Here is a 26,737-nt window from a genome sequence, read left to right on the forward strand (position 1 = left end):
TTTTATAGTTCAAATTGGGGAAAACAAATGGACAAAAGTACAAAGATTCACAAAATGTTTAGAGGTGTGCGTCCCCCTAGAAAAACAGGTTCAGATCAGGGGTTTCATTTGGTACAGAGCTTGCTTCCAGATAGGGGAGTGAGAGGAATCCACTCCAGTTCAATGAAACCCCAGTAGTGAGTCATAAACCCAGGTACAGGATTAATTGGTTTATGAAACTGGTATAGCCCCAGATGCAGCAGGCCGCTCAAATGGAAGTGGACCGGCTTAAGAGGTTTGTGGATCCCAGTCACCTGACCTAATGAAGACTGCCCCCACTCCACACCCATACCCATATCCTGCTGTTATAGGATCAGTGCAAGGTTCCTAATTCAGAACACCCTGAGGCAATCTGTTGACGTCAAGGGCTCAGAATTTGCAGCCAAAATCTTTCTTCTGGTTGGGAAAGTTATGACAGTATAAATACCCTCCGCCCGGCAGACAAGTTGTTCATAGGATCATTTCGAAATAGTTTGGAGAGGAATAATGTTCTGGGAGAAGAGATTAGGAGCACTGTGTTTCCTACAGGTGCAGAAAAAGCAACTTGGTCCCCCCCTCCCCTGTTTATCTCTCTCGAGACCCCTCTCCCCTTGTCTTTCTTTCTTTCTCTCCCCTCCTCTTGTTCTTCCCCAAAGTTGAATCTGGGGTCAGAACTTCTAATTGTAACCTCAGACTGGAATTCCAGATGGTGTGTTCAAGACTCGGAGCAAGTCTCAGTTCATCAATTTCATGTGCTCGAGTGTCTGCTCTGGCTGTGGCCCCGACTCCATTCCCAACGTGGCATTAATGCAGAACAAATTGAGACATATCCTCTTGATAATTAGTTCCAGGATTGCCCAAGATTTACGGTAAAATAATAGAGCAAACTCCACAAAAGCTGGGGATTTTTTTTTTGCCTACCACCGAACAAGGAGGAGGAGAGTGCTTTGGCTGAGATGCTGCTGCTGTTGCTGCTGCTGCGCAAAGTTGGCACCGGAGAGGGTGAAGAGGGAGCCAGGACTCCGGATGAGTTGCTGGTATGGGAGTGAAACCATTAGCAGCGCATGAAGCTAGGAAGGAACCCAGAACGAGAGAGTGCCATATATTTATAAGTTGGGCGAGGAAGAAGAGGGCCGGATACATAGCACAGTGCAACCTATGCAAGCCTATTTGGGAAGGAGCCCCATTTAAGTCACTGGGGCTGACTTCCGAGTAAACGTGCATAATAATCTTGGGTCTTGGAACTAAGTAAGTCCCACTGGTTTTATTGAATTTGCTCTGTGTGGGGAGGTTTTAAAAGTAAAGGATCCACGGTCTGTCTTCTAGAGGGAGGACCACACACTCCCAATAGCCTAATCAGCCCCCTACTTTTTTCACCCCCACCCCCGCAAAAGAGAACAATCATCTTAAGGCATTTATAACTGCCAGGAGGCACGGTGCTAGCAAGGAGGCTTAAGATAGCTTGAAAAAGTTCTCCAGCGGAAGCCTCCGTATGCTTACTCAGAAGTAAGTGGCATTGCGTGGGGTTTGCTCTCAGCCAAGTGGGAATAGGACTGCAGACCGAGAGTCTCATCTATCCACCAGGCCCCAAAGGGCCCCCGGTAGTTTGAGCTATGGTACGCCTGGGATCTAGCCACAGAAAACGGCTACCCCTCCATTGTCTGGCCCATTTCTTAGCAGGAACGGCGCCATGACCCCGGATGGAAATGGGAGGGCCTTCGGTCTGATCCAGCAAAGGAACTCAGACAGACCAAGCGTCTGCACGTGCAGCCCCCACTGCGCTCAATAGGGCTTAGTCCCAAGGAAGGATACATAAAGCCTTTTTTATTTTTAAAATTAATAATCCAGCACAATAAATTTACAACACAGGCTATGAGTTGGACACCCAAAAGCAATAGCGGTCATATCCCGAGACCACACAGCAACAGAGCAAAAGTCTTCTTCACTGTTGGCTGGGATCTGTCAAAAGCAGGAAGGAAAATATGTTTTCTTTTCTTTTCATATTGGGCAGATTCCCATAAGCATCCCCAAAACAAAGGGCATTACGCCCTCACTGTGTTTGCAAGACTAGGCCCGGGTGAACTTCCCAGGCGAGATGGGGGCAGGGGGGGGGGCTGGAAGTGGAGATCCAGTGGGTCCGACTATTTGCCTTCTTCCTTAGGCACACGCTCATTCTCATAATCGGGTAATATTTTCTCTCCGAAATAGCCGCTAGAGTGCATTTACTTGAGATTAAGAAGTCTGAGGACAGGAAACTTAAGACTACTCTTAAAATTTCAGAAAGAAGTTTCTGATTTAAAATATATATTGTTAACAAACGCTTAACTTATCTATGTTAGTTTCTGATTCACAATCTGGTTAAGTCGAAGTGTGTGTGTGTGTGTGTATATATATATATATATATATATATATATATATATATATATATACCAGTATATAATGTATAGCCCGGCTTTCCATGAATTGTGCCCTTTGGCGGTTAAGAACATTAATACATATTTTACAAAGGGGGGGGGGCATTTATTCTCATTTGTCTTAGTTGGACGGGCTCCCCCATTCTTTAAATACATTTCCTTTGTAACAAGAGCCATTGTTTTCAATCGATTCACGCAACTGTCCGCTTAAAATCAGCTGGACTATGATGCTGTGTGTTTCTCTCTCAATGAATTCGGCTCGTTCCTCTCTCCCCTGTGTTCTACATTAGTTTCAGACATTTGCTCCTGAAATAATGATCATTATCTTACTGCCCTATCCTAATCATCTTTATTCGATGGCACTTACTCCCAAATAAGTATACTGTACTAAGATCTATTCGCGTCTACACAAAAGCAACCTCAGATTTGCTCGGTGGAGTCTTACTTCCAGGTAAGTGGGTACAGGGTTAACTGCTCCTGTTGGCTGCACTCCAGACAATGGAGTGAGATCCATTGATTTCCATGGGTCTTTTTTTTTCAAAGATTTGCGTGGGTTTAGGGCTGCAGCCGAAGGCCCCTTTCTCTTCAGCCCTTCTGGGTTAGAGAGCGCCTTCCCACCGAGCGGATCTGGCTGTGAATGCGAGCGAGCCCCCTTTCGCCCTCGCTGCCCCCGCCGCGCTGAACTCCCGGAGCAAGACGCGCATTAATTAAAGTCTCTCCCGGCTCCCTTTCATTTTTCATTGGTCCACATCTTGGGATTGCCAAGGCGCTGCAGCCCAATGGCAGGCCTGCCCTGGGATCTCATAATGCATACTTCGGCACTGGCTGAGGCCAAAGGGAGGTCAGCGGCGCTATTTATTACTTGCCTAAGTTCCTTCGCTCGAAGGAGTCCATGAATCTTGACAGATAGCTCGTCTCTTGTCTGTTTTTACAGTTGCGCGTTGCTGGTGAGGTTACAGAGGAAGCGGGAAGAGACGGGCTCGAAGCGCCGAGAATTCCCTGGCGAGGATGAGCTAACAGAGACCCGGCTCGTTTCTCTCTCGCCCTCCCTCTCTGCTCACAGCCCCCCTTCAAAGATGGGGAGGACAACACGCCGAAGTTGAAAGGAAGGAGTCTGAGGGCAGAGGGAATCCCTCTCCCTTTTGCAGCGCGCCTCTTTTGATCTCGGAATAATATATGTCTACACGCCGATCAGCGCGAGCGGTGACTCGTATTATTGTGGTTTTTTACGCAGTTTGGTTTCCTGTGCCGGCGAAATCGCTCATTGTCACCCCCACCCCACTTCTTGAGCTGAACTATTCAATGGCTGCGCATCGCTCCCATAGCGCTGGTTTATGTTGCTTACGGTGGATCTCCACCCCCTCCCCAAAAAAGCTCCGATGAGCCCGGAAATCAGAGTGCAAAACAGAGACAAATGTGCCCATTTCCCTTCTCCAGTAGAGCGCGATGGGCGTTTCGGTGTGTGTTTGTGTGCATGTGCATTTTTCTGGAATGCTTGTTCCACCAAAGCAACTTCTTCTGCGCCAGCCCTGCTTTAAGCACAGGGTTCCTCCGCGCGCGCCCCTCCACACTTTTCACAAGCTGGGTGGAAACATCTCCTTTTAAACATGTATTTTTTTCAGAGGTGCCAGGAATTCCCCACTTGGAAAGAGCTGAAGCCGACAGATTTAGGCCAGTTTGGTATGGGGAAAAGGGGGTGGAGGTGGAGAACGCATCCTATAGCTCCAGCGGAGGCGGGATGGATTTCATGGCCGGGGCTCCGCCGACGTTCACAGCAATTGGGGGGTTTTTCGCTTAAGGCGCTTGTTTGTGCGGGAGGTGTGACCTAGCAAGGGAGAGATGGAGGAAGAGAGAGAGAGAGAGAGAAAGATCTAACGCCTGGACTTCCTGGGAAGAGATTTGTGTACATCTTCAAATCCGTTGCAGGCGACCAAGACTTATTGTCGCGTCTCTCGTGCCGCCCCCCCCCCCCCTGCAGCTGAAGAACTCAAAATAGTCGCAATCATCTCCAGTTACACGAATTACGTTAACTTTCCCAGCTTCTTGGTTTTGTAGTTGCCGCCCTCTAGGCTGCCGCGCGCGACGAAGGCTTCTGTGAAACCGGAAAGCCTGCACACTTTGCACACTTTCTTGGCCCAAAGGTCCAATGGACCATCCCAGCAGATCTCTTTCAGATTTTTTTCCGGGGTGGGGAGAAAGACTGGCGTGGAAGGGGCCAGAAGCCAGAACAGCCCCTCTCTTCTCCATTCGGCTATTGAAGCTTCCTTCTCAAACCCTTGACTGGGAAAGGGACACGTTTGAGCTCCGGGTATTGGGAACAGCGGAGCTTCAGCCGATTCACAATGCAAAATGGTTCAGGCACACACGCACCCGGCCTCAGTTCAGAAGAACTCTGTGCTGCTCTCCCAGAAACCTCTGCCTGCCCCAGTGACTGCCCTCTCAGCCTAACCTACCCGGCAAGGCTGTTGTGAAGATAAAAAAGGGGAGAGGGGGAAAACAGTGTATACCGCCTTGAGCTGCTTGCAGGAAAGGTGGTCTATCCATGCGCTCAGTTTGGGAGAACAAGAAGGCTGCTCTGCACAGCGCTGCCGCCCGGGACGGCGCTTTCTCCTGCGTCCTGGCGCGCTGGGTGACAGATTCGCTCCTGGGAATGGGGGACTGGCGGCCGGTGATTGATTCTCTGTCTCCTCGCAGCTCTCACTGCTCCCTTCACCCTCCGCGGCTCCTGCCTGGAGATGGTTCACAGCTTTGTTTTTCCCGGGGTTGGCACTTTAAATAATCAAACCCTTGAGTGAGTGAGAAGAAAGATATTTCTCCTCTGCTTCTCTGTTTGAGACTCACCAGCGAGGAAAAGGCACAGAAATGCGCTTGGATCTCTCTCTCTCTCTCTCTCTCTCTCTCTCTCTCTCTCTCTCTCTCTCTCTCTCCTCCACTTCTTTGAAGGCTGCGGTCCCTGAGCGCATTTATTTTGACGATTCAGGCAGCATTCCTTCGAATCTCCTTTACCAGGGAGTAAGCCCCGCTTTGCTCCCGAATAGACATGACGAAGGAAGATTGCAGTCTGAATCCTGCATCATACATCCTCCGCCCATCCTAAACGGGATCAAATCGCTTCCGAAGCTGAGTGGGGGAGGAGGCTGTGTGTGCAAGCGGGAAAGTGAGAGTGCCGGAACAACACTTTCGTTCCCACTTTCCTTGGGCGCTTTCCACGGACGTGGGTTTGGAGTGCTGCTCCTGCGACAGCCTGCGTGTCTGTCCGCTCTCCCCCAAAGTGGTGGGGTTAAACCACTGGTTAAGCGAGTCGTGTGCCAGAGCAATAGCGAAGTAAAGATTCCCAACATCTAGAAATCTTTTTCCCCCACCGGAGGCGTCGGTAGACTCTGTTTCTACGGCTGTCCCTCCCAAATATTTTGGAATTTGCCGGTTTCCATAAAATGAGAGGGGGCGCGTCACTGGCCATTTATTGTTGCTATTGTTGTTTAGAGAACCGAGCGCTTGTCATATCTTTCTCTTGGCCTTCAAGTTCAAAGGAGAAATCCAATCAACCCGGTGTATCTGTTATTGGGGTTATTTTTAAATGCTGCGAATGAGGAGCTAGAAGCAAAACATGAGATGGGACTATCTTACACGGGATCCACTGGGGAACCTGACCAGCCAATGGGCTTTCATCCAGCCCTGTTATGGTCTCAATTCCTGAAATTCTGAGCCTCTCCTCGACTTAAGCAACAAGCCAGTTCCATCCATTTCAAAGGGGTAGTGGAAAATTTAAGGAGAACTTAGCCGGGAGGGGGCGGAAATTTGACCCTGCCACTTCATGTTTGCGGGGGATTTATCAGTCGGCGTGACCCACGCTGAGCTCCAGCCAAACCACACTGATCTGAATGTATTTCGTTCAGTTAGACCGAAATCAGATTAAACACCAGTGGCTGTGTGGTTCATTCTTTCCCACTCCTTCCAGAGGTCTGAGGGCGGGTTATTCTCCTTTGAAAGCCAATAACAACTCTGAACTGTACTATGTAAATAGACAAAAGCTAACCTAGAAAAGGTCGACCAATTTATAATCCGGACAAAAAAAAAGCTAACACAGGGTTAAGACAACAATGGCCCTCGCAAAGAGCTCTGGTCCATCTAGGGCCGCAGGGGTCGTTCATTAGTGCGGATGGCGAACCTGGGATACGGGTCGTTGACAGATTATATTATCTCGGTTCGTTCTACGGTACTTAAAAAGAGCCTTTGCCAGTTTAGAGGGAAGAGCAAATGGGAATTGCTAAAGATTTCGCAATAGTTTAGGGTGGGGAGATTTAAAAAACAACAACCATTAAGTGGTTTAAAAACAGCGATGCCTCTCCGCCTGTACTAAAAAAAGATAAGCTCTGACTCAGTATCTTTCATTCCGTGCTGAGAAAAATGCTACCTGGATTTATTTGAGACGGGGCGGTTTGGCAAGGAAAAGATGACGGTGTCCGGGTTTAAAAGGAACTTTCCAATGATCAGAACGGATCGGACTTCTCAAGCATTGCAATTTAAACCACTGCAGTTTTATGTGCTATATTACGGCAGATCGGAATAAAATGGCAGAAACACGGGGAAACCCAGAAAGCGATGGCTAGCGGTTAAATAGGCACCTACCTGTTACTGCTTGTGTAGGAGCAGAAGGCGGCTTGGGCGCTTTTGAACTCTGTACCATTTACCACTCTCCGAAGGCAAAGGTGATTTGTCACTCTGCAATTGAGTTCAGTCTAAGAAGGAAAAGGTATAAACTTACCAAAGTCATTCAAAGTTGAATTCTGGAATTATGTGTCCGAAACTCTCTCTCTCTCTCTCTCTCTCTCTCTCTCTCTCTCTCTCTCTGTAAAGGAGAAGTAAAGATCCTTTACAAACCATATCCCATACTGAAGTTAAACACACGCACACAGAGACACGGTCAGGAAACAGAATAATTTTGCTGACTTGGTTTGATTCGGCACTTGCTTTTAACTGAGAAATATATGGGTGCTATTTTTAAAATGAAGATATTTGGCAATACTGTACTTTCCGGGCACTATATAGTCCAATGAATAAAGAAATCAGCAAACAAAACAAACTTGGGCAGTGTGTGTGTGTGTGTGTGTGCAAGTAACTACGCATATCCAAACTTTACAAGATCCTTTAAAAATGTATAGATTGCTGCACTAGTTTTGAATGTTAAGAAAGTCACATAAGCTGAGTCTGAAATTCTAGATGTTGCCCTTTTCATGTACCAAGTAACCCTGTCCCCTAGAGAGGGTTATGTTAACTAGGTTGTTTAATACCTGCTGAAAAACTGCACGTGACACCAGAAGAGTGATTTGCAACATTTTGCTTCCTCTCCTGTAATATACACCGGTAAGTTTATTGCATTAAATTTCATCTGTTAGGAGCTGTCATCAGAGCCAGATGTCAAAAACGGCTCAGGCTGCCATCTTGAGGCTGAGATTCTCTCGGCGAAAGCGCAACTGGTCTCAGTGCGGTTTACTTCCGAGTCGATGTTATTAACGTCAGCGTCTGCTCCTATTTTCACTCGTAATAAAGTCCCACTAAAACAAGTAAGTGGCTGCTAAGTAACCCCCCCCCCCGCCGCCTTTAAGGATCGGGAGTTCAGTGGCGGGACCAGGGGGAAAATATCAGGGTGGGCACAGAAGGGACAAAGTGTGTTTCTAAGTGGGGGCCAAAGAAAAATAGCAGCATATATGAATGACAGGAGTTCAGAAATGGGAAGGCAAGTGGGAGGTGAGATTTTTTGGGGGGTGTTGCTTGCTCCCCCCAGTCTCTGCTGGAATTAGTTGCTTGGAGAGAAAGTCACCACCTCTATAGGTTATATAGGTTAGTTGAAGTGTAGACAAATGCACAAGCTTGGGCTTGGGTGCTAAATAAAATCACAATATTAACTACGTGGAGATTTGGAGATGAGTTTTATCATACTCCATGAACACAGTACTTTCATTTTTTTTTAAAATCAAATGCGGTCCTTCTCTTAAGCTGTTTGCTGGTTGGCGTGCATTTAAATAGATAAAGTAGATGGCACACAGAACTCCACTTTCCACTAAACTGTATTGCTTGTTATATTTGCTTTTAGTAAATCACTCGCCGTTTCTCTTACAACAAACCCTGTGAAGTAGGTTGAGCGACCGCTACTGGGCCAAACAGCCTCTAACACCCTCTAATCACAGTTTCTTTTATTGCAGCTCCTCTTCAGAATCGCTCCGGATCAGACCCCCTAATGGGGGACAAAATGTTCTTAGGACGAAGTGTCTGCCATCTTACAGTCTTCCTCCACCCCCTTGCAGTGAAGGGACAATGAAGGAGAACCAAAGGGGCTGTTTATTTAGTCGAAAAGAGTCCACTAAAGGGATGCCTTTAGAAGTCCACTTTAGAAGACCTTAAAAACTCCACGAAAATCCTTTTTGCTGCATTGAGGAATAAGGTGCATGTCAAGCACTCTGTACACTGAAAAGTGTCGCAGAAGCAATAACATACAGTTACTACGTGATCTAACGTAGCTGACTCTAATCAACAACAGCTTATGCCACAATGAAAAAAAGGGTCAAGTCTTTGTGGTGCCCCTAAGACTCTTCTTTTGTTTCTACTGCCGGAACACAACTACTCTCCGTAAATAATATATACTATGTCCATAACATCCTCCTTTTCCTCATTCGAATTCGATCGAGGGTATGAGTCCTGTATTTCAGAAAGGAGCCTGCTGCACGGCGTAGTGGACTGAGGAAGGCATGGTCTGAGAAGGCCTGGATTCAAATGAGGGTCTCCGTAGTGAACCGGGTCCCTATCATTAGGCAGAGGGAGGCAGTGCTTCAGGCAGCAGGTGCTAGAATGCCTGGAGCATCAATGAGAGAGTAGAGGCAGCCTGCCCTGCTTCCCCATAAGCGAACCTGCTGCGCCGTCGTATTGTTAGTGTGGCGGTGGGATCCACCTGCTGGTTCAGGCACATATGACTTATGTGGAAAGCGGGAGGGTCACCACCCCTTCGGCTCAGGTGGCAAAAGTGTGTCGAGTAGATCCTGGAAGCAAGAGAGCGGGGAGATCCTTGATAGGTCAATACAGACGACCAGAGACGACACCAGATATAAAAATAAAATCAGAAGGGGCAAAATGAACTAAGGGTGGGGGGTACTTGTGAAAAATGACTTTTCTTCAAGTAACCGCAGGGATCCAGCAACAGAGGGCAGATCCGCCTCAGCTGATGCTGTGAATTTCAAGCTCTTCTTCAGTTCACGGGATTAGAAGAAGAAACCTTCCTCAAATGCGGCTCTCTTAAGCAGCCTCATTATTTGTACTCAGAAGTCAGTCCCACTGGTTTCAAAGGACTTGCTTCTGAGTAAGGCGTGCTTGGGGCGGCAGCCTTATTCGTGCATACCCTTAGAGGCGGAAGAAGAGCCGGATTTAGTAGGGAAGGTATTCTGTAGGGCAATTCAATAATAAGGTCTGGGAAGAAATAATGGCAGAAATGGTGCCCCCATTCCCTTTTGCTCAGCTCCGCTGTTTGGTGGAGCAATTTCACTATGATTTGGGCTGCAGCATCCAGGATCATGAGTCCCTGGGACGGCTGGATGGCGTCTTCTTCCGGCAACTCTTGCAGCCAAACTTTGCTCTGTTTTCCTTTGGACCACATCAGCGAGGCCAAGAAGTCTTGTCTTCTGGGCATCCCAGGACCTCCATGCACACTGCCCAGGCTTGCACCCCAGGCAGGTCACTTCAGTGCTTCTAACGAGACAAAAGCAACACGGGAGGCAGCAATTATGAGTTACTAGTCTCTGCAGCCACAGCAGGCGCTGTGATTCTCCAGCGGTTTGACTTCATCCCCGGAGGCGCACTCCTTTGTCTCCCGGGACAGACCACCGAAGCCAACAACTGCTTCAAACCCTGTTGAAGTGAGAATCCGCCCTCATTCTTTTACTGTTTGGATGCATATTAACACAACCACGGAGTGCGAAGGAAGCGGTGATTTACTTTAAAAGTCTCTCTCCCTTTCGTTCTACTGTTCCTGTTAGAACGTCGCCAGAGTCCCCCTTTCCCTCTTTTCAGCCGATGTCACCTTCTTGACATCTGTGCATCTACTAGCATTTATATAGTATTCAGTGCCCTTGGTCGTTCTTAGAAACGGGTTGTAATTCGTCTAACTGGCTCGGAAGGTGATGGACACCCACTTATGCTGAGGGAGGGAGACCTCCTGGCTGAGGTGAGATTCGAATTGGAGGCTTCCTGTTTCGCAGCTCAGAGGTAGAGCTGCAAGATGAGCTTCACCAGCGCCTTAAGGCCATCGTAAGCTAGACCGCCTTCCATAAAAGCACATGGCAGGGGAGCCCTAAAGCAGGATTCGACCTCCAGTGAAATTCAGGAAGAAGCACTCTTGGATGGCAGCCGGCCAACCTAATGAATATGAGATGAAGAAGAGGAGGATGGAGTATATTTGTGCGGCATTAGGGGAATCTGCGACCCCAATCGGATGTCTTTAATTTAAGAACTTCTTAAATCCTTGTGTGCTTCTAGATGATGGACGGACATACTCCGAAGGCGTAGGCTGCTACACACCATGCATTTAAAGGACCTCCAAAGAAACCTGGGAACTGTAGAGCTACAATTCACACAGAGCTACAATTCCCAGGACCTCCGGTTTAGGATTATTGCGGGCGGGGCGTGCTTTAAAACTCCTGGTCCGTCTTAATTATTAAAAAAAAATTGTGCATCGCTTGACTGTAATAAAACCTCCAAGCGGTTTACAACCCACCCCAAGAGAACCTTATTTATAGACACAGTTAAAAGCCGGTATCAAAACACTCAAAAACTAGCAATAAGCTGAACACACATAACTTCTTCATGTTTTAAAATGTTTTAAGCAGCTCTCCAAAAGTTCCTGACGGATGTCAAGAGTCAGGGAGTTCCAAAGTGCAAGGACTGCCATACTACAAGATCGGGTTTTTGTTTTTTGTTTACCACTGCGGGACGAGTATTGAGAACAGGTGTTATGTGGGCACGTGGGGATAGCCTGGCTCAGCGTGGTCCGCCCTGTCTCCCAGGGTTTCATCCAGGGAGGGGCATTTCCTTGGAAAGGCCGGGCGCTGGATTGGGCATTTCCCGCTTCCAAGCGCCTTTTCTCTTGTCAAAGTTCCCTTCGCAAACTAAGCCGCTTATGGAACCAAGCCAGCCTCCGAGCATTTCGCCTCAGCAGCCTCCAGCTTGCCTGGGAAAGAAACCCGGGTTTGTTTACGTCGGGTGGCTGAAGTCAGGACTCCGCGGGATGCGGGAGGGCTCGGAGTTCCGCCCCTCCGCCCGCGCAATGGCGGGACAGCCGCAGCGAGAGGCGTCTGCCTTGTCCGCTCCTGCCCCCCAGGGCTGCGAGTGCTTCTGAGGCGCGCGAAGGCGGCTGAGGCGCCGAGCGAAGTGTGAAGGGAGCGCCCGCGCGTTACTGCTGCTGCTGCTGCCACTGACTCCTCCTCCTCCTCCGCTGCCGCTGCCGCCTCGCGCGGCTCCCCCCTCTCAATTAGCTGAGCTTTGGGGACTTGAGGGCAAAGCCGCCGCTGAGGTAAGAAGTTCAAGGCGGCTCCTCAGTCAGTTCGCGCCTCCCTCCTCCCGCGCAGCCAGTTCAGCAGGCCAGGTCTTCCCCTCAGCCGCTTCCCGCCAGTCCCGCACTCGGCTTTTTTTTTTTGCCTCGCTCGCCTTTCTATTCCCTCACACCCGCTCTCTCTCGCTCTCTCTCTCTCTGTCTCTCTCCTCAACTTCGCTGTCCGCCGGACCCGAAGGCGACCCTGGAGACCAACCTTGCGCTGTCGCTTTTGCCCGCTCCCGCAGGGCTGGAGCCGGGGAGTTGCGTGCCCAACCCGGACCCCGCGTCGCCGAAAGGGCTCGGCTCGGCCGCCTGGTGCCTTCAGCCGGACCCGGGCAGGGGCCAGAGCGCTTGGAGCAAGTGCAGCGCCGGCGCCGGAGGAGGAGGCGGCGGCGGCGGCATTAGCGGCGGCGGCAGCAGCGAGTGGTTCCCGGCGCCCAGGCGGAAAGTTTGCGGCGACGCCATGGGCTCCGACGTGCGCGACCTGAACGCGCTGCTGCCTCCGGCCGTGCCCTCCCTGCCGGGCAACGGCAACTGCCCCATGCCGGTGAGCGGCGCGGCGCAGTGGGCGCCTGTGCTGGACTTCCCGCCCGGAGCGTCGTACGGCTCGCTGGCGCCGCACTCGGCCTTCATCAAGCAGGAGCCCAGCTGGAGCGCCACGGAGGCTCACGAGGAGCAGTGCCTGAGCGCCTTCACGGTGCACTTCTCGGGCCAGTTCACCGGCACCGCCGGAGCCTGCCGCTACGGCCCCTTCGCGCCGCCGCCCCCGCCGCCGCCCAGCCAAGCGCCCGCCAGCCAGGCCAGGATGTTTCCCAGCGGCCCTTACCTGCCCAACTGCCTGGAGAGCCAGCAAGCCATCCGCAACCAAGGTAAGGCCGCCGCGTCCATTGGACACGCCGCGTATGCGCGCCAGCCTGACTGGCTGCCTCGGGGGTTCTCGCTCGCCTCCCTCGCCGTGATTGACAGCAAGGGCTGGAAGATGCTCCCGTCGGACGGTGCCATCGCTGGACCGCAAGCCGGCGGCGGCAAACGTGGGAACCTCAATCAGAACCAGGCTCGCAGGCGGGCAGACGGTCTGTTGAGCTATCCCCGCTCTCCGCATTTAGCCACGGGCTGTTACAACCCAGTTGTTACATAAAGAGTTGGTATATACGGCGGCCTGTGTATAAATATCTAGATATTTCGGGGGAAAGTTCACACTGGTGTTCCGTTCATGCGTGTGTTCCGACGCACACGTGCTGCAATGCGAGTCCACGCGAAAGCAAGTACCGCCGAGTTCAAGGGGCAAGTCACACTGCAGCCTTTCTCCCGAGGGAGTGCACATAGGATTGCAGCCGTACTTCGCTGAGAGTACTCCAGCAATCTTAACCATTGTAGGGATGTGCATTGTTGGTTTGACTGCATTGTAAGTATACCCCTTCTCAGTCAAAACGACAGCCGCGTCTATGTGGAATCGAACGGGAGTTGCTTTTGAAGGAAGATAAAAATCGGGTTGCTAGAAATGTGAAGTTCGGCTGCTCTGGAATTTCCCATTTCAGACTACGGGGAAAGCAATAGGTACCAGATTAAGCAGGCGGCAGGTGAATACTTCCGAGCTGAGTGTTGGAGTGGATTAGATGCCAGTGGCACTCACCCCATGTAATTTAAAACGATAATTCTAACTTTTTAAAAAGATCATCTGATAGGCGACAATGGGACATGCCTTTAATTGTGTCCTATCCAGGTTGCGTTGTGAATTATAGTCGTCCCCCCCCCCCCACATGCAGAGAAATTACTACGCGATTAAGCGGTTTGAGGGTTTGCGGCTTCAAAACTGCAATTCAAAGCGTCGGATTGTGGTCCTGAAGTATTCGCCAGGTGTAACAATTATGACATTTAACGCCCCACATGAAGCTGGAAGGAAGGGGGTGGAAGTTATCGGGCGCTTCTTTGGGTGTGCGGTACAGATTCACTACTGTACAGTCAGCGGAACACTTAGCACTGATTTTGTGGTAGCTGCCATTTTTAGTGTTAGCCTTTCCGGCTGTTCAAGTACCGGATGAGCATAAACTCCGCAGACTTCTTTTTTCCTAGCGGCCTTCAAAGAGATAGATTCAGTGGTGTTTCAGGAAAACAAACTTCTCCACCCTAGGAGCGATGCTGAGTTCAACAGGACTTACTTTCTTCTAATAACTGTACTTAAGGAATGCAGTTGTACATAGGATTGCAGCCTAAATGAGTTTATGAGAAGACTCGCTGTTTTTGCCTTACCCCATGTGCAAAAAATTATCCGTGTATTTGTGTGTAAATTATCTTTAACAGTTCTTTGGGATATCAATTTTCCTGTCAGTTAGCGTTCGTTTACTTATTCTCACTCCAGTGGTGCCTGGTGTTAGTAAAACTCTAAAATCCGTGCTCTGAACACACGCCCACTTCGTTCCTTTTTTAGCTAACAGGTTGTAGTGCTACTTGGAGATATCCTGGCAAAGTACATAATGGCGCTCTTGATTACCCTGCGAAATGTTTGGTTAATGTTACAGAAACCAAACCGCGGGAATGACACTTACCAAGAGGAATTTTAAGATTGATTTGACTGGAACTAAATTCCATAAACAACCTTGTGCAGCTTGCATGCAGGATTCTTTTGCCAGTCTATAAGCACTGGAGATGGTGGGAATTATCATATAATGGTTTCCCCCCTGCAATGTTTTTTTAAAGGGCTGGGGGTAGGAGAAAGGTGGCATTAGGCAATTGGCTGACCTGCTCATATTGAGAAGCTAAACCTGCAAAGGAGTTGCCTTGTGTTGAAACGCGTGGGGTTTTTTCCCGCGCAGAGCTTGGCTAAATAACAATTTTTACACAATAGCTGTAGAGGAATATATTAAAGTTGTCGTCTAAAAGGTGTAAGTTCTCAGGGGAACGGTGTACTAAACAGTAGTAAAGGTAAAGGTACCCCTGCCCGTACGGGCCAGTCTTGCCAGACTAAACAGTACCCCGCCCCCCCCAATTCTCAGCAATAAGCGTGTGGTAGTAAGTTCTGTTGAAATCCATAGGACTCGAACTGCGATCCTAAACGCACTTTCCTGGGATTAAGTAGCAGGATACTCAGTGGGGTTTACTTTTGAGAAGACGTGCGTAGGACTGCACTATTATCTCTTTAGACTTGGGGGTTTATAAGAACAGTTAAGCTCGGAACCTCTGCTGCACGCTAAACAAATAAATTGACCTAGACATATAAATTCTATTGATTTCGGTAGAAGACACGTCCAAATAAGAATATGTAGAATCCCATTGACTCAAGGAAATTTGTCTTGAATCGAGTCATATTCTTATTCTGGCTGCTCTTCTATTTAGGAACAGGAAAACAGGTGACTGTAAAACTGGAAGCAGCTTGAAGCAATTATTCAACTAAAATGCTAAATTGTTCTTGTTTTCATCTAGATTCCTATATGTAAAAGAGAAAGGCGTGTCCTCTACTGCGAAATTAGTGGGACCTAACCTTAGACCCTGCAGCTCCAATTCAATTCGGGGGAACCTCCAGGTGGATTGTTTGTCACCTGAACAGTTTACTGCGACTTGAGTTGAGTTGACTAGTTGACTAGTTTTCCTAGGCAATAGCTTACTTTAGCAGATGCATGAAGTGGAAGTACTATATAATTATTGGTGAATTCCAGAGAATTATTTGTTGTGAATTCCATAAATATTCGTGTTTGCTTCTGTAACTTGGTCTGTTGCAATACTACACCGACTGAGGCTCTCAACGGCGTCTTGGAGGGAAGGCATCTTGGAGAAAAGCGAAGGACTTCCTTTCGCTTACTTTGCAATTGTCCCTTGAAAACGCGGTTCTGGAACAATGCAGAGCAGCCCAAAGTATGATTAATTTCCAGTAAGAATTCATTTAATCGAATTAACAGTTCACAGTAGTTCACGCAGTTCATACAGTTCGCCAAGTTTTACTTTTGCACGAAACCACTCAGTTTGTCATTATTTTAAGGAAGTTACCAAATCAGCATGGCTAAAATTTGTAACACTTGGATAAAGTGTTATGGGTAAAGTGAGGAGAGAGGAAACTTTTTAAAATCCTTTTTAGGAAGTGTTACCTTGTTGGCGGGTTTTAAGACCTAGAGCTTTGTTCTGCAAAATGTTAGGTTAGGGAGGCAATCTCTTTCATTATTTTGGGAAGCCACTCCTTTTCTAAATAGCAGTTAACCTCTCTCCCTCCCCCCAATCAAGTTCGTGCATCTGGGTCAATAGTAATTTTTTATGGACCCTGCCCTACTGGAATGCTGATGTTTGGTTATTGGGTCTGACAATTTCTGACTCCTTAGCGAATTCCACATCATGATGATGATTCCAATATAATGTGTGGGTTTCTGTGTATCATGGGGGAGGGTAGTTAAATTAATCAGAACTGTCAGAATGGAACAGAAGTGCAATTCAATTTCTTTTGATGTGAACTGCCAACCTGTTCGCTACCAGTTGATTTTCATTTATTTTCATTTAGATATTATTTTTATTCCACTCCTCGTTCAGAAAAGGCTCCCAGACAAAGATTTGCAATTTGAAAATACACAACACAAAAGGAAAATCGATTGGGAAGGAGAAGGAAATAAGCAAACTCAGATATAAGTGATCAGAACCTCAGAGTACTTCTGTTGCTATGTTGATCCAATTCCATGTTCTTCGTGTATCTTTCTCCCTGTATGTACGCATGCACATACCTGTGAACATATATGCATATATAATACATACAGTAATTTTTTTTGAAGAACATTGCCTTGGAATTCTCTTATTGCAGTTATAATTGTTTTGCATTATATCACTTTATCATGTGTTGATTAAAATTCACATCCCTTCTTACACCTTTTTGTGTGTGAGACCCGAAATATATTTGTTATCAGTTTTTGTTAGTTGTTGCAAAAGAATCTTGCTAGATTAGCTAAAGTGTATAGATATAGGAAAAGAGTTCGAATGACAGCAGGATAAATGTAATTGTTAACATTAAAATAATGCAGGGGAAATTAGCACAATTTATCCTAAATCCATGCTTTCCCGTGGACACATTAATCAACAGCAACTTTTATATTCTGTTTTTAATAAATCAGATTAGTGTTGTTGAAAAGTGTTAAATAGAAGTTCCACAATTGCATTAGTTCTCCTCGCCTTGTTTAGTGATGAGAAATGGCTTTTGGAGGCGTGCATTTTGTCCATACGTCCTACGTCCGAGACACGGTAATTCTGTCAGAAGCCAGAGGCTATATATTATATGAAATCAGAATAGCGAAAGAAAATAATTTACTTTGGTAGGGCAGTTATGCTTGTAAAATAAGAATTCGAGTCCTTATAACTGCCGTTTTGATATGAAGAAAATAAATAGCCATGCTTTTGATCTTCAAAAGAGTGCATTGATAAATATGGGTTTCTTGGCAACGTGAGTCCTGGTCCTGATGAGTGACAGGTTCGCCCAGATACCTTAGATTCAAAGTTAGATCCCCGATCTTTATATACCGGTACTCGAAAGTGAGAAAGCTGGTGATAACAATATGCTGGTTTGCTTTAATTACTGCATCACAAGACCAACGGTGAGGAAGAGTATGATTTTTTTTAAAAAATGTAGAGAAGAAATTTAACGATAATCCAGAATAAAAACAAACCACCAGCGCCTTTCTGGCTGAAACAGGCGAACGCAAGAGAGGGCAGGCGAGAGCACTGTGACAGGACACCAAGGTTTCATTGGGTGGCTGGGAAGAATTTGGAGAAGCTGGCAAACAATGTTTTGGGCACGAATATAATGTTCTTGCTTTGAATCAGTCAAGGTCGAAGTTTAGGTTTCAGACGAGTTTTCCAGCGTGGGAAAGATATTACCTTGATGGTTTTGCCAAGGCTTGGGCGGGGGGGGGGGGGGGGACCTTCCTGCTTTGAATCTCTTGCCCCGTCCGCGTCCTCCTCCCCGCCGCTTCCATTCTTCCATGCAGCTGGGCTCCTCCAACAATTGTATCCCTTCAGAAGATTTGCCTTCTCCGCCAGATGTCCAGATCTCAATTATTTTCAGCACATTTTAATCAGCCCGGCCTCCGATAAAGTCCTAATTAAAGAGCCCTCGCTATCAGAGGGCTGGTTCAGAACTCAGCCCCCTTATCGCATTCCTGAAGCTGTGGGTCAGGCAACACCGGGAAATGTGGCCAAAACATCATTCTGCTCCGAGTCGAATTGTGAAGGTCACCCAATAAAGTTGCACGCTGGGCCAAGAGTAACGAACAGATCTGAAGTGTCAATGCTTCGGGGAAAGTTGAAAAGGAAAGAGGAGGGAGAAAGGGAGGAGGCAAACCTTTGCTTTGTGGGTTATGAGCGGAGATAAAGAAGCCCGGGACAGCTGCAGCAGGGAAGTGCAAGGGTTGGGCACCGGCTGTCAACGCCGTCCGTGCGCCGGGGAAAAAAAAGGAAGGCTGCGCGCAACAGAACGCGCCAGGCGCACGCAGCAGCCTTGGAGAGGCGCTTCCCGCTCCCTGCTCCCCCGCTGGCCAACTGGCAAGGGGAAAACAGTGCTGGGTACCTTCCTTCACTTCTTGTGGAGGGAATTCTCTGCCTCGCCCTTCAGGCCCAAACATTTTTGCACCCCTGTGGCAGGGATAGGGGTGGGGAAGGGCAGTTACCAAAAGCGCTTTAGGAAAGCGCGTTTTCCAGAGAGGACAAGAGAAGAATGCAGCCCATTCCATATCACTGTAAACACTGTGATTTAAGCCCGTTTACATTCAGATCTAGGATACACCGGAGCTGCAGCCCTAGGCGCACTTGCTCGAGATTAAGCCCCATTGAGCACAGTGGCTCCTGCTTTCGAGAAAACGGTTGCTGAGGAAATATTGTACTACAAAGAAACTTGCTTCCAACTAGGCGGCCTTTAGACTCATTTCAGCAGAAATAAGTTCAGGATCGGGACCGACTTTTAGTCCTGCTGACTTCAGTGGAAACCAGTCGATTCAAAACTAGCTATTTCACTGTAAAATCTACCTCACTGTAAAAGTTTGCTAAAATAGGAGCCACTGCAAACGCTTTATACCGGAAGCAGGTACGCCAATCTACTTTATGCTGAGACCCTAAAGCAAAAAAGTTGCAATCCGCGTAGATAATTTTCTTCTGGATCAGCGCCATTGGCATCAATGTGGCACTCCAGGAGGCCAGCACAACTGTACTTTAGCACAAGAGCTTAATTCTACGATCCAATCATTGTTTTCTAGAGCCAAGTTCCGTTAAAAGCCGTGAGATTTACTTCTTAAGCAAATACCTTAATGTTCCGGGTCTTATTTACACTAAAGCAAAAGGGCCCGGTACTCCGATTACCTAAATTTGTAAATATTAACATAAGTTCCGTTCCAATCGGTACGTAGAACGGTTCACAGGCAGAATAAACCAACGCGGGTGGCTTCCAGATTTCATCCAATGAATTTCAATGGGTTTTCACTGTCAAGGAGGGTTGAAGCGTGGGCATGTTTACCAGGGATCACGTTTAGGAAATCAATAGTACTTCTGAGTAAACATGCTAAGGATGTTTGTTCTCAGTACACAGATATGTGTTTAGCAATAGAGGTCTAAATTGTCTTCTGCCAGAACCTTCTTTGTTTTATGTGTTTCTGCTTTTATTTGGGTTGTCACTGAGGGAGCTGGAAGAATTTCCCTTTCGCTCTTCTCTCCCGAGTTCTGTCACATTCTGTCTAACATCCATAATGATCACCCCCGATCTACTGCTTATTGAAAGAACGGTCACTCCATCGGGAGTCCGCCAGATGCATCTAGCGAAGGAGGCTGCTGCCCTAGGAAAGCTCAAGTCACAGAAAAGTGTGCAGCGGTGCTTGCTCTCTCTGCGTGCGTTGCACAATCTTGCCTGCCCCCCTGCCGCCAGTTTGGTGTTCTCGAAATAAACGGTGATCTTGAAAGAGGGCGGGGCGGGGGGGTTTGAGAAGACGCTGGTCTTTAAGTATACCTAAGAACTTTGCAAGCATGGAGTTTAAAATATATTTCTAAGTCAACATAACGTGTGGTTGGGAAACCAAGGGTAGATCTCATAAGCGCTACACTAAACATTCTTTGGTCTTGGGGTAAATGCTGATGAGCCGAGAAGCCTCAAAGATAATATTACTTTGTAATTACTTTTTAGCTGAAGTTGTTTAACTGGCTCCAAGTAATTAATGAAAGTTGGTGTCCAAACGCCTGATTTACGATTCGGTGTCACCCTGAGGTCACTAGAGGCGATCCGTTTCCATCTGAATTCACTCCGGTTTTTTTTTAAATAGGCTGTTTATTATTATTTGAGCGAGCAATTTTCGCTTAAAGTAGGAGGCTATTTTTCATTTAACGGCCTGCCATTTTTATTGCAGGCTCTTCAGAAAGTTAATCTTATAAAATAAGTGAGAAGTTAAGAGAGAACGAGATTAAAGGGTACCTTTTACATGTGAAACGGCAGACTAGTTTGCTCAACAGACGGGGGACTTTCTCTTAAATATGAGGAAGAATTAATGAAAGCATCGCTCACTGCGAGAAGCGACCGGCCTGCCCTTTCCAGGCGTAGCCAAAACGCCTGACTCCTAATTTCCCACCGAAGCATCGATCCCAGGCTTGACTAGTCTTGACAACAACCTTTGAGCCTCGCCATCCCTACAGCCTACTTGGCACCTAGATTCCCAAACACAAGTCATTTCCAAGTAAACAAACTTATGATCTCGTTATGACTTGGCAGCAAGTCACATTGAGATCAACGTTTTTTAAAAAAAGTGCTTAGAACTGTAAGATTCTCCCCCCTGCCCAGAGCTCCTGCAGCACGTGCCTGAGAGCCTCCTACTCAGTCCTCCTTGCTCCCAGAGAGAAGCTGCACTGCCGTCATTTTACAGAAAGAGAATTGTGGCTCATCGTGGGGAAAGTAATTAGACGTGCGCCTCGGATGTTAATGGATCTCTTAACACCCAATGATTCCCCTGAGCAGTTCTTGGCTACCAGCAGCCTGTGTGCTGATGTTTATGGAAAGAAAGAGGTACCTTTCAATAGGCCGAGCTCGGATGCCAATTCAGGAATTAAGGAATGACGGAGAAAGTGACGCAAACAGCCCCAAAGACCAGATTTAGAATGGACTCTCACCAAAGTCATAAACACAGAGAGAACTATTTTGGTCACGCCGTGGGTTTATCTGGGTTCATTGAGCAGGCTCTCTCTTCCCGAAGGAAGTAGCCACCAGCGGGGGCTTCAGGTTTTCGACGCCTGCCTGCCCCGGGTGGGGACATTCTTGCAGGAAGCCGCTTCGTGAGAAAGTTCAAGGGCAGGCGATTCAACTCCTGGTTCTTGACAATGTTGTTCTTTTGGCAGGTTACGGCACGGTGGCGTTTGATGGGACTCCAAGTTATGGCCACACCCCCTCTCACCACGCAGCGCAGTTTACAAACCACTCCTTCAAGCACGAGGATCCCATCGTCCAGCAGACGTCTCTAGGTAACTACTTAGGCTTCTAGGAACCAAACGGAAGTAGTTTTGAGACAAATAAGTAGCGAACAGGTTAGTGGTACTGATCATCATGATCAGGATGGCAGTGGTCTGCCCTTATGTGTACCCATAAAAACTCCGCTGCTGTTCAAAATACCTTCTCAGAGATTATACCATTGATAACGAACACAAATGTGGTCCTGTGCACATAAAAGTACATTAATCACAGCCTAGACAAGTGTAGATTTTCTGAAGCTCATATGACTTCAATAGTGCAAACCTAGGCCCTGACTGCTCCTAAGTGTCTCAGTGAGTTCAGTGGGATTTATTCCAGTTTAAGAGTAGAACAACCTGCATTGAACACAGTAAGGATTACTTCTGAATAAACATGCTTGTGCACTATAAGTAGTAGGTTTAATTGAAAGTGCAACTTTTACACACACACACACAAATGGTTATGGACAAAAATCTAAGCCCTATCGTGCCTAAGTGGACACTTCTCGTTTGTGTGACTGAATTATATTACTGGCTGGACATTATTGTGATATTATTGATTAAATATTCAGGGCATAAATCAGTCAAAATCAAGCAGATCCCATCGAAACTATCTTGGGATTTCAAGCTTGATAGTGCCCTTTGTTTGGGTGATGCTGTTAGCATTTACAAAAGGTGTTTCAAATGTTAGAAGTCTTAATGCTACAATCCTGTACACAATTACCTGGGAGCAATTCCTAATAAAGTCATGTTCAGGACAGCCATATAAAGTTGGCCAGTATTACTGCATGCACCAGAGCATGGGTAGGCAAACTAAGGCCTGGGGGTCGGATCTGGCCCAATCACCTTCTAAATCCAGCCTGCAGACGGTCCAGGAATCAGTCTGTTCCTGAGTAGAATGTGTCCTTTTATTTAAAATGCATCTCTGGGTTTTTTGTGGGGCATAGGAATTCGTTCACCCCCCCAAATATAGTCCAGCCCCCCACAAGGTCTGAGGGACAGTGGACCGGCGCCCTGCTGAAAAAGTTTGCTGACCCCTGCACCAGAGTAATCGTGCTGCATACAAAAAGTCCCAAATTTAATCTCTGGCTTGCTTCTGTTGGTAGAGGTGGGAAATGCTCCTTCTCTGAAATCCTGGAGAACACTGCCAGTCAATGTAGTGTTACAGGCAATACTGAACTAGATGAATAAATTATCTGAATTGGTATAGGGCAGCTTCCTATGGTCTTATTTCCATGTGACAAATGGGGGGCTGAGAAAAAAGCACTTTGCAGGTTTATGGTTGAAGGGAGATTTGAAGGTTTTTATCATCCGATAGCTCTCACAGAACTGGGGATCCGACGGAACACTTGCAAAAACAAAGTGTTTGCCTGTTTTCCGTAAGATTTTTGTCAACGGCTGCACAGCTTAGAAATAACTATAGGCATTAGCTCTGTTCTACTCAATGATGAAATATCTACTGAAAATGGAAATAATTATTGGTTCCAAATGATTGAAGACTCAGGTGCCCCTTGCCCTCATCAACCCCTGAGCATGAGAAAAAGCCCTTCCTCTAGCTTACAGGATGTGACATTAACCCTTCTGAGCATGGAAATCAGCCTTGCTGTGCAGTAGTAACTTCTCTATGGTTTGTCTGCAGGTGACCAGCAATATTCGGTGCCTCCTCCTGTTTATGGCTGCCACACCCCGACGGACAGTTGCACGGGCAGCCAGGCTTTGCTCCTGAGGACCCCATACAACAGGTGCGAAGCCTTTAGTTCTGGTCTCTTCATCTTCCCGTTCTCTTGTGTACAGTTCACCTCCCACATATTGGCAAAACAGCTTTATTGTTGGTGCAAACGCCTCCGAAGTTGAATTGCTGTCCTGTACCTCCTCCTTTCTTCTTCACCCCACCAGACTTTATTTATACAAAACTCTCATATTTAGGCCTCCAATAACATGAGGAACATCTCACTTTGGCATGTCTCTAATTCTCCTTCCAAAGAATTAAAGTTGACAAAATCTAGCCCTAAATATTAAAATGCAAGGACAGAAAACCGTGTTGCTCTTAGATGCTCATATTTGTTTGTTATTAAAAATATATGTGATGTGGCAATGTTATTGGAAGGTACATTGGATAGCACCTAGCCCAAGCCCCTGGATTAATGCAGGATCTGCAGTGCCTTTCCTTACCAGAATCCCTGACAGACTGCCCTCCAGAATTTGCTTTAAGCACCTCCAGGGAAGAAGAGCCCATCACAACCGGAGGCAGTCTCATCCACTATGGAACAGCCTTTTGCAGTTAGAAAGTGTCTCCTAATGTTTGGCCAAAATCTATTCCCTTGCGGTTTCTACCCTTGATTCTAGTCCTGCCGTCTCGTAAACAAGTATTTTATTCTATGAACTGCCCTGAGATCTCGTGATGAAGGGTGGTAGATAAATGAAACAAAAACCGTATCTATTTTTGTTATTTTAAATTACTCCACTCTTGTTGCAATTTTAAAAAAATTAAATTCATAGATATCTATCCCACCTTTCCTTCCAACAAGCCCATTCAATTCTCACTGAAAGGATTTTGTGACTCTAGGCCCATATTTGTTAACAGTGGCTATCATTTAAAGTGGATTTAGTCTTGATAATACAATGCAGCAAAAGCAAAAGCAAATAATAATAATAATAAAAAAATCTTGTTGCACCTTAAAGATGAATAAATTTATGGTAGCCCAAGCTTTCATGTCCCAATTAACCAGCCAACCTCTTCAGTTTAAAAAAATGGTTTCTGACACAAAATGGGCGTATAGATTATAGAGCATTATTACTTGTATTTGGTGCTAAGCCTGGAACAACTGGGTTTATTCTGTATTTCATCCAAGGCCTTGTCCTCTGATAAAGCTGCATTCAGATCTAGAAAGGAACTCGACTCTTTTCTCACAGTCCAGTTTACTAGGACCTTGGAAGCAAGTTCAGTTTAGGGTCCACTGAAGTTAATGGGACCAATCTGGCTGGACACAGAAGTATTGCTCAGTTTAACTGTGCTGGGTGCCTGGTCTGTCAGTGATATGGAAAATTAAGGAGCTTGTTCATTTGTTAATTAGTAAGCCGAAGGAAAGGATGCGCTCCTTAATATTTCTCCATTCTGGTCTGTGGCAAAAGTCCATCTCTCTGACAGAAAGGAGGAAGGGAGTTACCCGGGTGTGTTCCTTTCCACCACCGCAGAATGGCAGGACCAAATAGGAGCCACTTCAAAATGTCAAGGCGTCCCTGAGATAGGCAGCATTCCGGAATTCTGGGGATGTAAAGTTTAATCAGCGCAAACGGCCTCTTACCAGAGATGGATACCAACTGTGAGAAAAAAGACCAAACTGCGGGGTTTCACAGCAAAATAATATTCTCATTTTTTCGAAGTCGGATGCGGGATGCAGTACCTGAAATAACATCACTACAGGAGATGTTGGTAGTTAATAAGCTTTCTCTTTCCCCTCTCCTTTCCCTGCCGATGGGGGAACCGAGGTTGAAAATGTAACTCGCTTGAGGCCATCCACACTGTGTTGATTTTAAACAAAACCGTCCCTTTCCATTCTATCCGGGCTTAGCTTTGTGGCCCGTCCAGCAGGCGTTTAAAAATCAAAACAAGCCCCATCTGCTACCCTTTGCCTTGGGACCGGTAGCTGTTGCCCTTTGCTTTGAAGCGATGGTGGAGAGGGGCCCGGGGCCGAGGGGAGAAGAGCGAAGCACCTTTTAAGTTTGTTTTGAGCTTGTTTAGGAGCCCGAACAAAACCCTCCACTCCGCTCTCTCCCACCTATGCTTCAACTTTTGGTGAACTTGGAACCAGTCCCACGTCTAGGGAGCTGCTAAGAAACGTGCGGCGCAAAAACAATGTACTCCTGCAAAGGAGAGCGACGCGGACTTTCGTTCTAACTCTACTGATTGATATTGTGCCGCTCAGTTCTAGAAGCCCCTTTGCTAGTGAGCCTGACCTGAAGTCATAGAAGGAGGAGACGCGGGGAAAATGGGATGCATGGATCGGATGGATGGATGGATGGCGAGAGAGAGAGATAGAGATAGAGATGTTGTACAGGAATAACCGTGGGGAGCAAATCTCGTCTCCGCGCAATGCGTACCTCTGTGGGACACCACGATTTCTTTCTTTGCTGGGTGTGTTTAGCAGTCAGTTCCACTGTTTCTAAACGAGCCTGCTCCCAAGTCTGCCTGCGTCGGGTAACCTCCTGAACATGGTTCCAGTAAATCGGGGCTGCGGAGACTCCTGTGCCTCTTACATTATTTCAGATCAGGGCAGCTCAAAGGTCTCCGCCCCGCGAAACCCCACAAGGGTCCTGTAAGGAGGGCCAAGGTGGGGCGGTGACGGGCGCGCGGACCTGAGCGCCTCTCCGCCTTCGGAGGTGTTGCTCTGCAGGAGTCGTGGAGCCGAGTGTTGCGCTTGCTTCATTAAGCTTAATGAGTGAGATCCGAGTGGAGCAGGGCTGGGATGTCAGCCGTTAGCGGAACCGAACAAAGTATCCTCTAGGCTCTGTTTGTCGCTCACCGGTCGGTGCCAGAAGCAATGCGGCAGCAAACGAAGCGGAAAGAGATGCATTGTGTAGCCAAGACTTCGGCTCTAATAGGCTTCCCAGATTCTATGTCCCATTTATTATTGTCGAATTAAGGGTAGCTCTTTTCTGCCCAAGTAATGCATCTCTCACCTGATTCGCCTCGCACATAGTCCGCGCGGTTTTCTGCTTTAGGTTGCCCAAGAGTTTCTTGCAGAACCATGATTTGCTGACTCCAAAGGCCTCGCTGTGGCATCAGCCTTCTGCAAACTACTTTCCTCATAAGCTGGCCTTCCGTTTGGATTGGTTGAGGGGCCCCCACCTCTCCCCCCTTGCTTACACCAAGGTACTACAAGTCAAGATGTTGCTCCATAGGAACCACTTCAATGGGACTTACTATTTCAAACCCAATATGCATGTTTTCGAAATGCCTCTACCACCTTAACCTACTTCTTCATCCATTTGAGAATTTGTTTAGTTTTGCCTTCCCATTGTGGTAGATATGAAGATACCCAGTATGAAAACTGAGGAGCAAACTCTGAGAAACTGAAAGGACTACATTTCTCAAGGATACTATCTTTGGAAGCACAATTAATAATATTTAATGACTGGCTGGCAAGACATTCACTCACTGAGCACAATTTCTGTCAGTGACCACAGTAACTTGTTTATGAAAAAATAATAATACTTCATTCTGCTGACTTAATAACAGCTAGAATTTCAATAAGATAACTTCCATTATTTTAGAGATAGTAGTCATGTT

The 26,737-nt window shown here is 47.1% G+C and overlaps 1 protein-coding gene across 9 annotated transcripts in view; it reads left to right on the plus strand.

Annotated features, from left to right (window-relative positions):
- The first annotated feature begins 11,715 nt into the window (after nt 1–11,715).
- Nucleotides 11,716–26,737, plus strand: part of WT1 (WT1 transcription factor) — a 52,748-nt gene continuing 37,726 nt past the window's right edge. For 2 of the 9 annotated variants that reach the window (XR_014512483.1, XM_083445263.1), the window contains exons 1-3: nt 11,833–12,878; nt 21,340–21,462; nt 23,087–23,189. Coding sequence is in view for 4 of the 9 variants with exons in the window: in XM_083445263.1 (XP_083301389.1) it covers nt 12,473–12,878; nt 21,340–21,462; nt 23,087–23,189 (632 nt within the window). In the remaining 5 variants the exon portion in view is untranslated. Of the gene's footprint in view, nt 12,879–21,339; nt 21,463–23,086; nt 23,190–26,737 lie in introns of all 9 variants that reach the window. The other 7 variants (XR_014512484.1, XR_014512485.1, XM_083445262.1 and 4 more) reach the window with 6 other exon arrangements.

Source organism: Podarcis tiliguerta, assembly GCF_965153285.1.
Source record: "Podarcis tiliguerta genome assembly, chromosome: 1".
Lineage (NCBI taxonomy): Eukaryota > Metazoa > Chordata > Lepidosauria > Squamata > Lacertidae > Podarcis > Podarcis tiliguerta.